The sequence below is a fragment of the Excalfactoria chinensis genome, chromosome 3, assembly GCF_039878825.1.
Source record: "Excalfactoria chinensis isolate bCotChi1 chromosome 3, bCotChi1.hap2, whole genome shotgun sequence".
Taxonomy (NCBI): domain Eukaryota; kingdom Metazoa; phylum Chordata; class Aves; order Galliformes; family Phasianidae; genus Excalfactoria; species Excalfactoria chinensis.
Genome location: NC_092827.1, coordinates 58,594,167 through 58,610,551, shown reverse-complemented (window position 1 = coordinate 58,610,551; position 16,385 = coordinate 58,594,167). Strand labels below are relative to the sequence as shown.

Sequence of the window (16,385 nt, the reverse complement as noted above, 5' to 3'; positions counted from 1 at the left end):
GCACTAGTGGTCAGAGAGCACAGAAATAATTGCAACAATCATGGAATAACATGCAAATTCACCACTTAATGTTCATTTTAAAGCTAAAGATAAGAAGAAACAATCAATATAAAATAATTCAAAAATTAAGATATCTGCTCTCTCATTATTTCTCTTGACATCATTTTGCAATCTCTGAGACAACCTTATAAAGCATACAAATGGACTGTAACTCCTAGTCATTGAAAAATTCTCTAGCAAACTATCTTACTGTAAGTGTTCACCTAAGTTTTGCAGGTTTAAAACAGGGCTTAATTCCTGAAATATTTGAATCTCTAACTGCTAAAGTTTAAACATAAAAAGGAAAAAGAATAAATAGCCCTCAATTCTCACTTCGTGTGAGGAAATCTGAGTTTCAAGTTTGCTTCCAATGCAATAAACTCTTGCAGGATATATGAGCATCAGTAGCTTTCTCTACAGTGTCCTGCCTCAAAATACCTTTGTAAGTGTATGAATTCTTTCCAAACTGAATTCTCCTCATATTTTCCTCATGTAGATAAAATAAAAGAGGAAAAATATTTATCCCAGTCCTACTTTTGAAAGAATCATTCGGATCCTAATGTAAAGTGATGGTACCATCCTACTAAACATTTGACAATGCAGGCAAGATTTTAGCAAGATACAGCAGCATATGACTAAATGGAAATATATGAATGAGCATTTGTAAGTCAATAACCTCTGTTCATTAACATGATGTATGGATGATGCTGAGTTGGAACAATTTCTTTCCAGAGGAGAAATAAAGTAAGTGGATAAGTAGAAAACCATTCATTTTAAGAAGAGAATGATTCCCCAACAAGTATAATACATTCACCAAATACACAAAGACAGCACAACTTTTTTTTCTCCTCCTTTGGAGGACTTTTAATAATATGTGAACTGCAGAGGACTGCACCCCAAAAACCTCTTCTATTTCTGCACTTAATTAATATATAGTCACAATAAAGAGCAACTATGCACTAAATTCTCAGAAACTATTACCTAAAACAAGTAAAAGTCTAGGATTTAGAACTTCAAGATATTTTTAGTAAGTTAATGGTCAGATGTGATTAGGATTTGAGACATTATTTCTTTTCCTGAGGAGTTAGGGTAAAATGCAGCATTTTGATTTTTAACATTTTGATCATAATTCCTCCAGGGAATGAAAGAGACATTTATATTCTATAAAAATGCAGTGAGAGGTTTTGACTGACAAGTCTCATTTCTCCTTCAGTTTTTATTAAATTCTAAAGATCTCAGATGAAAATATTCCAAAAATAGTGACAAAAAGAAGACAACTCCAACTTACTATGTAATTTTGTAGAAGTAGTTCCACTGACTCTCTTCTTCCATATTTAATAATCCATGATTTTAACTTTGACTCTGCAAGGACTAAGAGTGACAGTAGACGGTACTTCAGTTCCAGGAACTCCATTTTCAACAGATGGAGCTCAGATGAAGAGACAACAAAATTAAACCTAGAAAATGAATCATACTGTAGTAAAGTACATCAATATATTTTTCTTCCTTTCCCCCACTTTTTTTCTCCACTTTCGTTTTTTTCTGAAAGCTTTATTTACCGTTCAGATATTTCACAAGTCTTTCACCTAATTAAGCTTAACAATATTTTATTTTATATTATGATAATTTGATAATTATTATCAAAGAGCAAATGAATAATAATCCTGTTTATTCACAGAAATAAACAGTTTACAGTACTAAGTTTTGCAAAGTCATTTTTCTTACATTCATTCTGACTGCTGTTATATAACATCTATTTCATGGGCAAGTAGTAACAGGATTGATGTAAAAAATAAAAGTATTTCTTCCCAAAACACATAGCTTACATTGCTTCTCACCAATCATTAATGCACAAGGCTTTTCAGCAAATCTTCATTTACATTCTGGGAAGGCTTTCTGTCCAATATTTACATGCTTGTCATTAAGAAACGTTATTAGAAAGCAATTTCTGCATGAACAGGTTAAAAATCAAACAGGTTCCCTTTCATCCACAGAGGATTTTCATTTTGGGTTGAAAGCCTTACCTCTCTGCCATATCCTCTAATTGGTCAGGTGGAACAGGCACTCCATTAACAGACCTTGCCCCGTGGATCTCATGGAATGTCTTTTTGTGACCTTCTATGTTTTTCAGTAGATCCTGATTTTAAAATGAGAGAGAGAGAGTGAGAGAAAAGGGGTGGGGGAAGAGATATAGAGAGAGAGACAGAGAAAAGACTCACAGTAGGCTATTTAATAAGCACATTTGCAGCCTGTACTGATGACTCAATGTAGTTAACTATTTGATCATGCTCTCACAATGTATGCAAGGGTATGCCTACCAGAAAGAATTTACATTAGCCTGAACGTTTACAAAGGGAACACCCCTGTTAAATGCTCTGTTAAAGCCCTATCTCACAATACAAAAGATTTTAAAGCAGAGAATACATTGTAATGGCTTAACAAAAGAAGAAATCTTAACTGTATTTAAAAATACTCAATATGCAGTTGGTAAATACTCTAATACCACTATTGTACAATCATGCTAAATTTACTGTTTACATCCTTACAGCAGATACTAACCTTTGTTAAGAATTGATTCAAATTTTCAGCAATTAATCTCTATATACAGACAAAATCCAGAGCTCCTTATGTAAGTATCTATTCAATATTCAGTCAACTTCTCACTCTCTCAGCTTCAAAGGATTTCAGGATTGATCTCTATATATTACACAAATTAAAGCAGAATGTGGTACTCGACCAGTATTCCTGTGATAAGAATTGTACCAGCAAAAACCTTACAGCAGAGCACATTTCAACTGTAACTAAGCAACACCGCTTCAAACAGCCTCCTGGAGATTACATATTAAAATGAATGACTGGCAGTAGTCTTTGTAGAGATACGGTAACAAAAACACATAAAGTGCCCAGTGGCTGAGAGGACACAAAACAATGGATATTTTGCTGCAAACAGACAGCTTCTGGATCAAAGTGCTCAGAAGCTTGTGAGCAAAAGGGAATCATACAAGGCTGCCCCCTTCTCACTTTGGGGAACAAAGTTCAGGCTCACGTATTGATCACATCTCTTGGCTCTGCCCACCAAATTGTCACCTGTTTATTGACCCATCAATATTTTCCCTGTTTTCCACTTCAGTCAGGACCTAATTGAACGAAATGACTTTCTCAGACACAAGTGATGTGCTGGTATTGCGATGCGGAAAACTCCACTGAGGATATGCTGTGACTAACATACTCTCATATCAAGGAATGACTTTGAACAGGTATCACCTAGCTGCATTTTGGATCCTGCCCAATGAGAGGGATTCCCCTAATAGGTAACAGTAAAAATGAAACCCAACTGTTCTATCTAATGTCACGTGGAAGCCCAAAAAGCCTTCTGCACAATGTACTCACCAAGAGAAATCCTACAGTGCAAAATTTTCAACAACAAGCACACTATCCTGAATTTCTCAATCTTGGAGGCATTAACTAACATCTTAAATTCCTGCTAATTCCCTGAAGGTTTGACTAATTAAGCTGGTTCCTTTTGTGTTGGTATCAAATTGACCATAAGATATAAAGTTCACTAAAATTACTTGTTATTAGATAAGACAAACATTACTAGGGAAGGGGATGATGCTATCTGAAGAAACAGATAAGAAAAAAGTGAAAAACTTCCTACCAAACAGTAACTGAAAAAAATATTTTAATGCATTTCTGATACTACCCAGTTGCACACCAGGATACCACAATGCAAATCCTAGTGACAAAAAAAAAAGCTCCAGGTGCCGACATAATTATACAAATGTAAGCTGAAGCTTTCCCTTTCCCATGGGAAAACTTCCCTGACACAGTTGAGATTAAATCAAAATTTATTTTTTAAGTAGAAATCCCCCAACACTGTACTTCTGATGCAAAGAAAATACAGTTTGGTACAAGCATTTTCAGTTTTATGAAAGTATTAAGATAAGGTCTGCAGTATTTACATTATAAAAAGAAAAGTATTTGACATGCTTTTTTTTCCAGTGAAAGTTGAATTTTACACATCATGAAATGTTTTATATCAAGAAAACTGGTGAAATGAAGTTTTATGAAAGGCTAGATTTTGAAACACAATAGTAAACAATATCTTACACATAGTTTTCAATGTTATTTTGGTTAAAATGTATTAGTTACCACTTAGAACAGCTATCAGTTTTCTAATAAAGAATAACTGGGATGCACAACAACCGTTACAACTGTTCTAAAATCACTGGCTTTTCATTATGTAGCATTAATTTTACTGAAAAGTGCAAATTTTCAATGGAGAAATAACAAAACTATATCCATAAAAATCAAACACATCCAAACAGAAACAAGTTTAAGAGTACTAATGATAGAAAAACAAAACAAAACACAAACAGAAAAGACCAACCACAGTATGAGTCAAAACTGCCTTACTCTCACAAGAGAAGCCTTTCTATACCCTATTTCTTTTTCCTTCACATTTGCACTTTTAGTTTCTTTCATCACCCCTCCAACAACTTTTGCCTATAATTTTCTCACATATATTGCATAAATGCACAGATGAACCTCACAATTTTGGTTTTAAAAGCGGACATATACTAAGCAAAGAATAATGACAATGATAATTAGTATTATCTGGAAAAATTCCTCTTTACCACATCATAGAAAACTTCCTATGCTATTTGTCTTTGTAACACAATGAAAAATAACTTTTTTCAATGTTTTTTTCCCCCTCTTGGGAACTAACCAACAGCACACTTAGTATGTTTGCTCTCTTCTCTTTTACTTAGTATGTTCACCTGGCCAAATTGTGCATCCAGCTCATCAGTTCCCTGTGGAAATTTACCCAACAGACATGGAATAGGGAAACAGTTAAAATGGTTGTACCTGATATCTTTCAGAAAGCAGGAGCAGCAACAAAACAATTTTGAATATCACTTGCAAAATATATAGATATCGCAGCTAAAGTCATCACAGAAGGACACCCAATTTTTAGCTATCACAAAGGTGACACCACTCATACCAACTAGTCTTCAAAACAGAAGTAATCATCATGGATCATTACAGCCTTGAAAATAATGAAATACTGTGCATAGAACCAATGCATCTGGACCAACCTTAAGTTGTTCAAGCTTCCGATGTATTATATTTGCTGTCTCCTCATGAGCTTGCTGAATGCTTACTTCTTCTCTTAAAGCAGTCTCTGCTCTATAGAGCCAAGCACCTATGGTACCCAAAGGTGCAGGAAGAGATTTATCAAGGTGTATGTGCCAGTCAGCCAGCTAGAAAATAAAAACAAAAGCACTGAACTTATGTTCTTGCTTAATTAAATGAACAAGTACTCAGAAAATTCAGACTCTGAGACAAAAGATGACCAAAATACCACTTTACAGAGTCTATTTAAAACAGAAATGTACATACATTCCACTTCTCATTAGGTCTGAAATTACAACGTGCTCTTGGGCAACAATATCTTTATAAGGATTTGCTGATACATGCTGATAATCTTCTGGAATGGTATATGAGCTGCATGTAAACTTTAACAATTGACATGCTGAAGATCTGGAATTTCATCAGTTAATAGGCATAGCAAGGTAGGTGAGACAAACTTCCTCATAGTGTTATTTATTTCATACTTTTGTATAAAACTTTTTTACTACTCTTTTGATTTTATTTTCTCTGTCAAATGCAAATAAGTTTCAAAGGACTGTGGAACTGAGACTACAGCAGTAAAATAATGTCTTATTGGCAATCTCATTTATGGGTGTAAAAATAATAAAATCTATGACTAAACCCTAGCAGTATTTACTCTCTTAAAGTAAAAGAGATTTAAGTAGTTACTCTCTTAAATATGACACACACATAAAAATAAATAAATAAATAATCTGTTAAAATACACTGAGTAATAATTATTTGATAACTTCTTATTTTGGACAATCTAACTCACTTGGGATTTTTCACTCAATTACAAAATTACAATCAATCCTGAACACTGCCACTTACTCCTGCTATTGCAAATAGGTAAAAATTAGCCTTAAGGCTTCATTTATTGATAAAGCATTCAGTAATTTTTTGCACAGAAACATTATTTAGTTAAATTAAAAACACTATATTTGAATTTTTATAGTTATTGCTAGAATAACTAGCAATTTTCATTAAAATATTAGCTGTCAAGTATGCATTGTGCACACTCTACAGCACTTTCAACTTGGCTATACATTGCTAACAATTGCAAATAAGGGGAAACTTCAAAGTATTTTACTTGTCTTTAAGTTCATATTCTGTCTATGCATGAGCAACTATTAAAGATGATGATGATAAAAACATTCCCAAACCAAATACAATATATTCCTGCATTCCTGGAGACACAGTTTCCAAATGCCTAGCAAAATTGATAGCAAATGGTTTAAAATTCTAAATAATTTTAAATTCTCATACTTAACAGAAAGGATATAGCATAATAAGTTTTCAACTTACCCTGGAAGAAACTCTGTCCCACGCTTGCTTCACTATAGCTTGATCAAGTGACAATTTACCATCTTTCCTTAAGGACTGGGTTACAAGTTCAATAGGTTTCCTTTTCATCTCATACTGTATTCTGAAATGCTTAAATGACTGCACAAAGAGAAAATCAAATCAGTGTAATACAGATTCAAACAAATTCTGTAACATTTATGGCATACTGTTACCTGTATGACAATTTTGTACTGATAGCAGTTTTAATACTCCAGAAGTATTTATAGCTTTTATTGAATTGCATTTTATTTAACATTTTAAGAGAAATTAGAAGCCCCCAAGAAAATATGTGTATTTCACTTCAGTTACCAGAAGCTTAAAACCTGTCCAAAAGTAAATTGTAATTAAACAGAAAACTAGCAAGTGAATTAAATGCCAGTTGAGACAGACATTGCTTTTAAGAAACAGCCAAGCTACAGGAGAAAATTTAGGTCAAAATTTCTGTTATAGGTTTAGACATTAACTTTTAAAAGAAGGGTTAAAAATGAAGAATTAAACCCTGTCCACTTCACCTGTCACCTTATCCAGCTTTTAGTAATACCTCCTATTTGAGCTATATAATGCAGGATCTGGACGAACTGTACAGACACATGGCTCACTTCTAACTAGGACAGACCTTATTCATGCTGCTAGAAAAAGCTCTCTGCAAGGAAAACCATCTGTGCACTGCTCTACGCAGCAAAGTTGGAGCTGTCATAATTCCTCCACCAACAACAAGTGACACAATTTTAATCCTTATTTCCTTAAGCTACAAAACATAAAATTGCATATATGTACAATGCATCAAATTGGACATATGCAGGTGGTACAAAACACTGCAGTGCAGTGTCACAGAATGGTGACAATAGCATTCCAAAAATCTTTCCCAGTTGCTTACCTGGTATTTCTCCTGCAAGCTTGTTTCTGCCACCTGTGCCCGTGTTAAGTCTCTTTCAAACTGATCTGCCCACACTTTTAGGTCTCTCAGCATCAACTTGTCTTCCTTCTATGATTTAGTACAATCACACGAAAAACATTGCATCTATTAGTATGGGTGTTAGATACAGTCCAGAAATGAACATCTCTGTAGCAGTTAAAAGTCATTAGTTATAGTGAAAAATCAATGGAAACCTCTGGGCCAAATTCTTTCCTTATCTACTTTCATGTAGCCTAACTGAAAAGCACTTTGAATAGAAGGAAGAACTCAGCACTTAGACAGGAGTCTTAGAGAGGTGAATTAGTGACTATTTGGGTCATTACTGTGTCAGAAATACTACTTGCAGTTCTCACCTGCTGTTAAATTAATAGAAAGTACTTTAAATATCACAACAGCTAATTGTAGTTTTCCACATAAATTCAGAGGGAATTTCAATAAAAACTAATTGATCTGAGACAGGAGAGGATTTATTATCATATTTATCATTTTATGACCATTCTATCATCTTGTTGTCTACTACTGAACTACTGCTTGGGGGTGCAGCAACATTAGAAAAGAAAGTGCAAATGTATGATCCAAGCTTACACATTTATTTTCTTCGTGACTTCAGGGCAATTCTTGGCATCAAGTTTTATGTACAAAAGCTAGAAAAATATTTTGGTATAGAAGGTTTTAACAAGAAAAATGAAAAGAAACTTAAGAAAATCTGGTTCTGTTCAATCTCTTGCTTCCATGACATTTTATGGCTCTTAAAAACAACATACTTGTTTTAGTTTTGCTTTAACACTTCAAGTCTATCATTGGCACTGGTGCTTTGCAAGGCTGCTCTTCAGAATTCAGTGGCCTGACAGTGAATAGAAAATTGCCGGTAGGAAATCTCAGGTCTTTAAGCCTGTTATATTAGAAGTTTAGCAGACAACAGAAAGGTTTTTTGGGCACTATGTAAGAACACTAATCTTTAAGTAGGATACAAATGTCCATCTCGGATTTCCAACTGATGAAATACATGTTCTGGCTACTAATCAGAAGCCACATTTTGAAAGCAAAAAGGTTATATTACTATAAATACGATGACTGTCAGAAACACGTCTATTAAAATGAATAAACAGAACACTTTATATCAGCTATGAACATAAAATAATTGACTAAGATTCAAGCATTACATAGGAGAAATAAAACTGTGTTTTAACCATCATAACAGCTTAGAAGCATTATTTCATTTCAGCTGAGGATCATTTTTGATGTATCTGCTGATTTTCATACTGATCCTCTACTCAAAACAGTGGTAGTTGGCTGGACAAAATTTGCATAAAAGAATGTGAAAATATCACAGGTATTACACCTGTTAATTGGATATTGCAAGGTTGATACTGTGTATGGCAGCTGCATTGGAATAAAGTTCCCTGTAGCTCAGGATCCTGTCTTCTGACACATGCCTAGGCTGCTGCCTGAAAAACAGTATGGGACATCTGTGACTCCTTGCCTCTCCAGCTATTTCCATAGCTGGCATTTCCTTTACTTCACAGAAGGTCCCAAGATGCCAGAACTCCTACTGCTTCCAACTTGTCACATAATTTAAATATAGAGAAGAAAAATAAAAGCACTACTCTTCTTGCATGATAATTTGCTGTGTGTGGAAAAATAATGTCAAGATTCTTCAAGATGAACCGCAAATTCATTACCAGACTCATGTGAGGAAAAGAATGTAAGAAGAGAGAATTCTTAATTCATGCAACCACAAAAAAAAACAACAACCCTAAAATCTTTGGAATTAAGGGCACTCCATACACTAGAAATGATAACTTCAATGATAGACTATTGAAATCTCTGTTAATGTTTAGCAGCCATCTCCATAAATACAGTACAAACTCCTGCATCTAAATGAATTTAAGCTATAACAATCCTAATAATTGTAAATTGTAAGTAAGGTATTCCTGAAGTCAAGAAGATAATGAATGTTTAATAATACTGTGTATACTGCTTTTATAGTTCACACTATAACTTCAATTTTGTAAAGCATGAGATTTTATTCTCTATGGATTACATTCTTATTGTTGAGAGTCTCTAAAGATAGGACTGCAAGGGTATCTGTGGCCACTACTTTTTCTACAGCAAAACTAGTAAAATAGGTATCTTGCAAGATTTCTATTAATGTGTTTAATAATTTATTTATTGCTAAAAAAAATTCATTTATTGCTAAAATCTGACCAATTCTTTCTAAACAGAATATCATCAGCAACAAGAGGACTTCTATGGCACCTGAACATAAAGAAAATGGGAACAGCCACAACTGTTTTAAATTATAGTTTCTCTGAATTTAAGTGAGAAGATAAAGCTGAGAGGTAACACCGAGTCTTCCATGATTTATTTAAATGTTTTTTCTATTCAGTCAGACAATTTTTTTGCTTACTTAATTGCAGAAGATGAAAGCACTTCAGTAACTACCCCACTGAATAGTGTTAAAGACATTGTGCAACACAAGAAAAGAAGTATAGGCATATCATACATATTTGTATTTATTCATTTTCACAGCTTTCTATTTCAGCATATCACTTGTAACCTGCAAACTTGAGAACATGAGAATTTGAATAGTTCTGCTGGTTAATAATTACATGTTAGAGAACTCAAAAAAGTACATAATAAAAGTACATGTAATTATTAACCAGCAGAACTATTCAAATTCTCAGGCACAGCATGGATAGAATTTTCAGACATAAGTATTTGAATCTAAAATAAATTATCTGTTTTTCAGAGATGCTGAATTACTGTATTGCCTTTTTGCTGGAAAAAAAAAAAAATCAAGTCACTTTTAAAATGTATATACATGAAAACAATTAATTAGGATATTCCTCTTGAAAACACTGTTATATGTAAGTGTTACAGTTAACACAAAAAGACTCACTGACAACATTACCACAGATGCACTGTGAATGCTGAGCCAAGCATCACCTTCAGAAATGAGCTATTAAAGGCAGACGGTAGGTTACTGGAAGAACTCAGGAAGTTATTTTTTGCAGTTGCTGCTGGGGAAAACCCTCTTATAACTTGGAACATTGATGGTAAAAATACATTGGAAGTGACGGGTTTATCATCTGATTTACTAGTTCATTATCAGAGCATGAGAAATGCTTTACAATAGGTATATTAAGAAGGAGCGTGCTTCTTCTGTATGTAGATTCATAGCGAGATGAAGCAATTTCTACCACTTCTACTCTTCATTATCTTAAGCAGCAATACACCAGGACTATGTAAGGCTAAGATTCTATATTAAGGTCCAATCAGAGCTGCCTGAACTTTTGCTTGAATGGATTGAGGAGATGGAAATAATTCTGCTATGGTTATTAAACTTCATTTCAATATGTAAATAATGTGAAAACAAAGAGCGGAGCATATCATGTAATTAAACATGAATGCTGTTTCCTTCAGACACACATACCACATACATCACTTACACAATCGTATATTCAGTCTAATATCTACTCTATAAACCTAAGAATATATAACGTCAATCTATAATGAAAATAGATGAATGAAAACAGCAATTTGTAATCTATTTTCTCAGGTTTATATCTATAATTAAGAAAACATAGTCTGAGGCTTATTATAGGTACGTTAACTTCCTTTTCTATATTTCTATAAAATCATTTGCAAAATTAGCCATTTGGCTGTTAGGATTAGCTATTGTAAGAAAGTAGACTTAGACTCACTATGTTCATCTATTTCCTGTTTTGGGAATAATAATTTGAGGGTAACTAACCAATGTCTATTAAAATATCCAAAATCAAATGTCAAATAAGTTCAGGGTAAAACATAAAAAATATGAAAGGCCCAAGGCAGGCCCATTATTCTGGAGCATATTATCCTTACCTTAAATTTCATAAAAGAAATGACAAAAGTTGGGATTGATTGAAGTTCCTACCAATATGAAACAAGTGGGAAAACAAGAGGAAGAAGAAAAAAAAGAAGCAAACAAAATAAAACAAAGCAGGTAGAAAGTCCAGAAAGAGCAATATAAGAGCTGTATGTTTAAGAATGCAATTAAATATGTACTTAAAATATTTTCAAGTGCATGTACCTGTATCATATCTAGTGAAGAAGTTCTCATATATATCTGATTTCTGGATTACTAGTCACTCTGTGATTTGTTTTATCTGGGAAAAGCAGTTATTTACTTTAGAGTAAATAATTCTTTGCAATGTGTTACTTACACGGACTCATATAAGCACAGCTGATCCAGGCATGATATATTACACTCCTTTTAATTCCACTAGTCCATCACTGGCAAAATTCTCATGCCCATTCATGACTTTTGTCCACTCTACACCTTGCTCCCTAGTCCTGTCAGTCATAACTGTCAATTCTGTCACCTTTGCCCTTGAATCAAAATGATAGCATAAAATAACTTCATGGAAAACAGATCTAAATGGAACCAGCTCATTAAGCAACGTGTGTAAAGTCCCATACTCCAGTTCAGAGCAAATCTGTCAACAGATAATCAAATCTTTTACAGATACTTTTCTCTTTACGATATTTGATCTATTCTCAAGAAAATCATGATGAGTTTGGCAGACTAATACATGCAGATTCCAAAAAAAATATTAGGACAGTAGTTTACATGGTTGTGGACTGAGTGAAAAAAGGAAAGCGAGAATTAAGTTGATATAATTGACTGCACAATAACTAGATTAAATAAGATATCCAGATTGTCATTTATTTATATTGCATTATATTATGGAGAGATTCCAGTGCGTAAAATTCAACAACATATAGTTTAACAATACATGGGCACAAATATTTCCATATTTATGCTATATGTAAAGGGAATAATAGAAAATAAAATCTTAATCCAGTGTTTAATAGTATTATATGGAATTTCTGTACTGCAGTGGGTCTTTCCATTTCTTAGCCCACATTCTAAATTGTGCATGGAGTGGTAAAAGGCAGGTAAAGCACAATTTAAATCACCAGGTTATGTAAGGTTACTGTGAACATGGATCTACATTAAGAGGGCTGCCAGTAGGTCAAAGGAGGTGATCCTTCCCCTCTCCTCAGCACTGGTGAGAACACACCTGTTGTGCTCTGTCCATTTCTAGGCTATTTGGCTCAGGAGAGAGGTGGATATGGCCTAACACAATGCCACAGATATACTGAAGGGACTGGAATAGCTTTCCTATGAGCAAGGGCTGAGAAAGGTAGGCCTGTTAACCTGGAGAACAGAGAACTTATATTTGTATATAAAACCCTGAGGAGAGAGTGCCAAAAGGACAGTTCTAGACTCATTTTAGCAGACCCCAGTGCCAGGGCAAGAGGCAGTGGGCACAGAGTGAAACACAAACAACTTTAGTAAATGGTTGCTGCTTTTTCTAGGATGCACAATCCATGGACATTCTAAATATACACCTTGGATAATGAACTGATTAGAAAAAAAGGAGAGATTAGTCATTTTCTCAGTGCACAGAGCTGATGGCGTATCAGATATAAGCTACTTCTGTGATTCTATATACTTTTTCAAGAAGTATAGTTCACTGATTCTGTTTTGGGTACACAGACATATGCAGGACCAAATCAGACATATAAAAGGTTTTTATTATTATTATTATTATTTTTATTTTTTTAAATAGCAGCATTTATGGAAATCATCTAAGTGAATCATACACCTTTATGGTAACTATAGCTAACAGTGTAGGTAGAAGAGTGTTTATTATCTCTTCTTCTTACTAACCTAAAACTTCTATGTCCATCATATAGCTTTCCTTAGGAATTTTGCATTATTTGGTTGGTTTTATATTTTATTTATATAGGATTCATCCATCTCTAAGAATCTAAAATCTAGATACCTGCATATTGCCAATCTGTAATCAGCAAGGGATAGACACATTTCTAGATGGTCATTTTTCTTAAGATGAATAAATTGTCTTAACACTGCATAGCATTTCAACAGGATTTAAACTGCCTGAGATGAACCTGACCCTTAGTTAGTGATTGATAAAATAGCTTTGAAAGCTGATTAAAAACAAATCCACACAGACTTTAATTTCCTGTAAGCGATATACTTCCTCTATTCTTAGCCTTTTCCTATTCCTCCTGAAGTCTAGTATAAGAAAATAATTATCACAGTGTTGGAGTACAGGTACCTGAGAGGGATAACCTGTCAAGATTATTATCTGCTGAACTCCTAGGATACTCCTAATTCCTTGTTTTTTAAAACTAAGCACTCTCAGGGTGTATTTCATCTGATTTCTGTTAAGTACTTGCTACAGAATAAGATACAATGAGCAGCAAATGTTACTGTATTTTTCTGTTTGTCAAAATGAACTTCGACAAAGTGAGTGACATCTCAGTAGTAAATTCTTAGTCAGATGACTCCAGCCTCATAGTGAATGTGCATGGGTAGCTCTTAATGGCAGGGGAGGGAGGTGAGAGGTGGAGAAGTTTACTGACTGTCTCTTACAATGCCCCCCAAAGCCAACTCAGGGTCCACTGTGTTTCTTGAAGATGTGTTGTCCACACAAATTCCTATGTTTTTCTGCTTATTCAGGTCTCAGCTTATAAGATAATGCACTGGAAGAAGTGAACTAGTGATGTAAGCTTGTCCTCTGTGATCAGAGAGACTAGCTGTTTGTGTGGACATTTCTAGAACTAAAAGGAGTCTAATATTTCATGCCTATATCAGGTGTGTTCTGTGCACATAACACAGCCACAGTGCAGGTGACAGACATGGCCAGGTCTGCTGGCAGCAGGTGCTGCAGGGTGTGCCATGGTATGTAAGTAACAAGACTGTCTCAGCCTGTCATGGGTCAGAGAGGGTGGCTTTAGAGTTCATTCCCCCTCTTGCCAGCTCATCTCCATTGGTCTGTGCTATGGCACTGGCACATTTACATCCTCAGCACAGTTTTCAGTAAGGAAAACAAGGAATGCCAGTGGCTCAGACTCTGAAATCAGACAGCAAAGATACAGCTACTATGCAACTACAGCACCTAATACAGCCACCTAATGAAGTTGAACATTGCCAGAAGGAAGGAGATTCTCTCATTTCAAAGCTCTTCTGAGACTGACTGCAAGGAAACTGCCTCTTTCTCTCTTGCTGGGGCTGAGCAGATTGTCTCAGCAGTGCTTCCTACCATTTGGCATGAAGGAAATAAATGATCGGGATTAGGAAGTGAGTCACAATCCCTTGGCATCTCTGAGTAAAATCCTTTGTGCTACATCCTAGAGCAATGCCAATACACTATCATACTTAAAGCACAAAGAAGAAAAACGAACAACCAAAAAAACAGCAAAGCAATTCCTTAGAGCAGTCTAATTTCACTATACAATAGAAAGAAATCCAAGTGAAAATCTTAGATGCCTCTCAAGCCTAAAAGTTCGCAAACTACCTCTAACCATTCTCTAGGACAACTCCTTTTCCTATCCACAAATCCACTGTGATAGAAACAGAAGTGATGTGTTGCTTCAGGTAACAAATAGCTTCAATCTTATTTGTATCATGCTTGAAAAACTCTCAGAAAAGGGTAAGATCCATTGATTTGCTACCATTTACCATATCTGTTTCCTCTTTGCTCAGGATGAAAGGAAAATCTCTGAAGGATCACCATTCTCTTTTCTCCACTTATGGAGAAACATCTGCAACACTAGTTCCTTAATTCTCAGTTAATCTTTCTTAGCTTTCTTATTGTGCTTGCATTTCACTTGAATTGCAGATCAGAACAGAACATAATAATAAACTATGAGGGCTAGAAAATGTATTTATGAATCATGATAAACTGATTCGTATAGGTATGCAAGAGAAACTTACGTCGTTCTCCTGAACATCAGCCACTGTATGATGAGGATCAGGATAGTACTTCAAAAACTGCGCTACATAGGTCATGATCGACTTTTCATCTGGCTTGTCAACATTCACATCTATACAAGTATAGAACATAGTAAATTAAGGGATAGCTAAGTGGCAGAAAATATTTCTTTTTGTAAATTTAATGATACTTTTTTAACTTTAAACACAATAAATCAGCATGTTCGGTTTAACTCAATGTCCAAACATTTTGAAATTTAGATACCTTCTGGATCAAGGAGCCTCGGAATCCCTAGCTCTGTTTCTGCGAGTGCAAAGGCTTCTTCTAGGTTTTCCCTGTTCGATCTTCCTTTTACTTTCTCCATGTCTACCAAATCTGGGCGGATAGCATGGATAATGGAATGAAATGCAACACCACTCCTCCAACTTTGCCCAAAGTCTTTGATTTCAATTCCAACTTGCCTAAAGAAGGTAAAAGTAAAAATAGACAAGACAAGGTGAAATTTACAGGCCTCTCTTTGTAACTTTGTTGATGTATCTAGAAATTGCAGCTGACCATTGTCAGTGGAACATCTCTTCCTAACAAGAGCTTAGTATAAGCGCCAGATCAGACTGCATTGCACTTTAAGTTATTGTGTTCTACCTGCTTACTGGAAAACTAAGGGAAGTCTGTGTCTTTATATTTCTTTTCTCTGAGGCTGCATACCAAAACTTTTCATTTTCCTCTACATTACCTACATGATTTTTTTTTTTTTTCCCCGCAAATGGTGACTATTACTTAATTTAAATATATATATATATATATATTATTATTTATGAAAAAAAAAAAAAGCCATTTTAGTGTCTTTCTTTCATTCTTACAGTGGAAGCAATTAAGTTACTATCATTTTTTTGACCGAATATATTATGTTTTGTTTTTTTTTTTTTTTTCATGAATTTTGCAAAATGAGCAATCTTGGAATAATTCTATGAGTACAAGCGAAAAGTCTTAAGGCTAACAAGGAATAGAGAGAAATAACTCTGAAATAATTTTTGTTTTACTTGGCATGGACTTTGTTTAAAATAAAGTAAGTTCATGGTAGTTTTATAGTAATATGTCCTTTTCAATCTCAAAACTGCAGAAGGATTTTGATGATTTTT

The 16,385-nt window shown here is 34.5% G+C and overlaps 1 protein-coding gene across 16 annotated transcripts in view; it reads right to left on the bottom strand.

The window, feature by feature from the left end:
• SYNE1 (spectrin repeat containing nuclear envelope protein 1) overlaps window positions 1–16,385 on the bottom strand; it is a 282,607-nt gene that overhangs the window by 201,158 nt on the left and 65,064 nt on the right. For 14 of the 16 annotated variants that reach the window (XM_072332285.1, XM_072332289.1, XM_072332288.1 and 11 more), the window contains 7 exons: window positions 15,511–15,707; window positions 15,249–15,358; window positions 7,415–7,522; window positions 6,499–6,636; window positions 5,139–5,303; window positions 2,064–2,176; window positions 1,328–1,496 (listed from right to left, as the gene is read on the bottom strand). In XM_072332285.1, coding sequence (XP_072188386.1) covers window positions 1,328–1,496; window positions 2,064–2,176; window positions 5,139–5,303; window positions 6,499–6,636; window positions 7,415–7,522; window positions 15,249–15,358; window positions 15,511–15,707 — 1,000 coding nt within the window. Of the gene's footprint in view, window positions 1–1,327; window positions 1,497–2,063; window positions 2,177–2,598; window positions 2,804–5,138; window positions 5,304–6,498; window positions 6,637–7,414; window positions 7,523–15,248; window positions 15,359–15,510; window positions 15,708–16,385 lie in introns of those variants that run through there. The other 2 variants (XM_072332296.1, XM_072332294.1) reach the window with 2 other exon arrangements.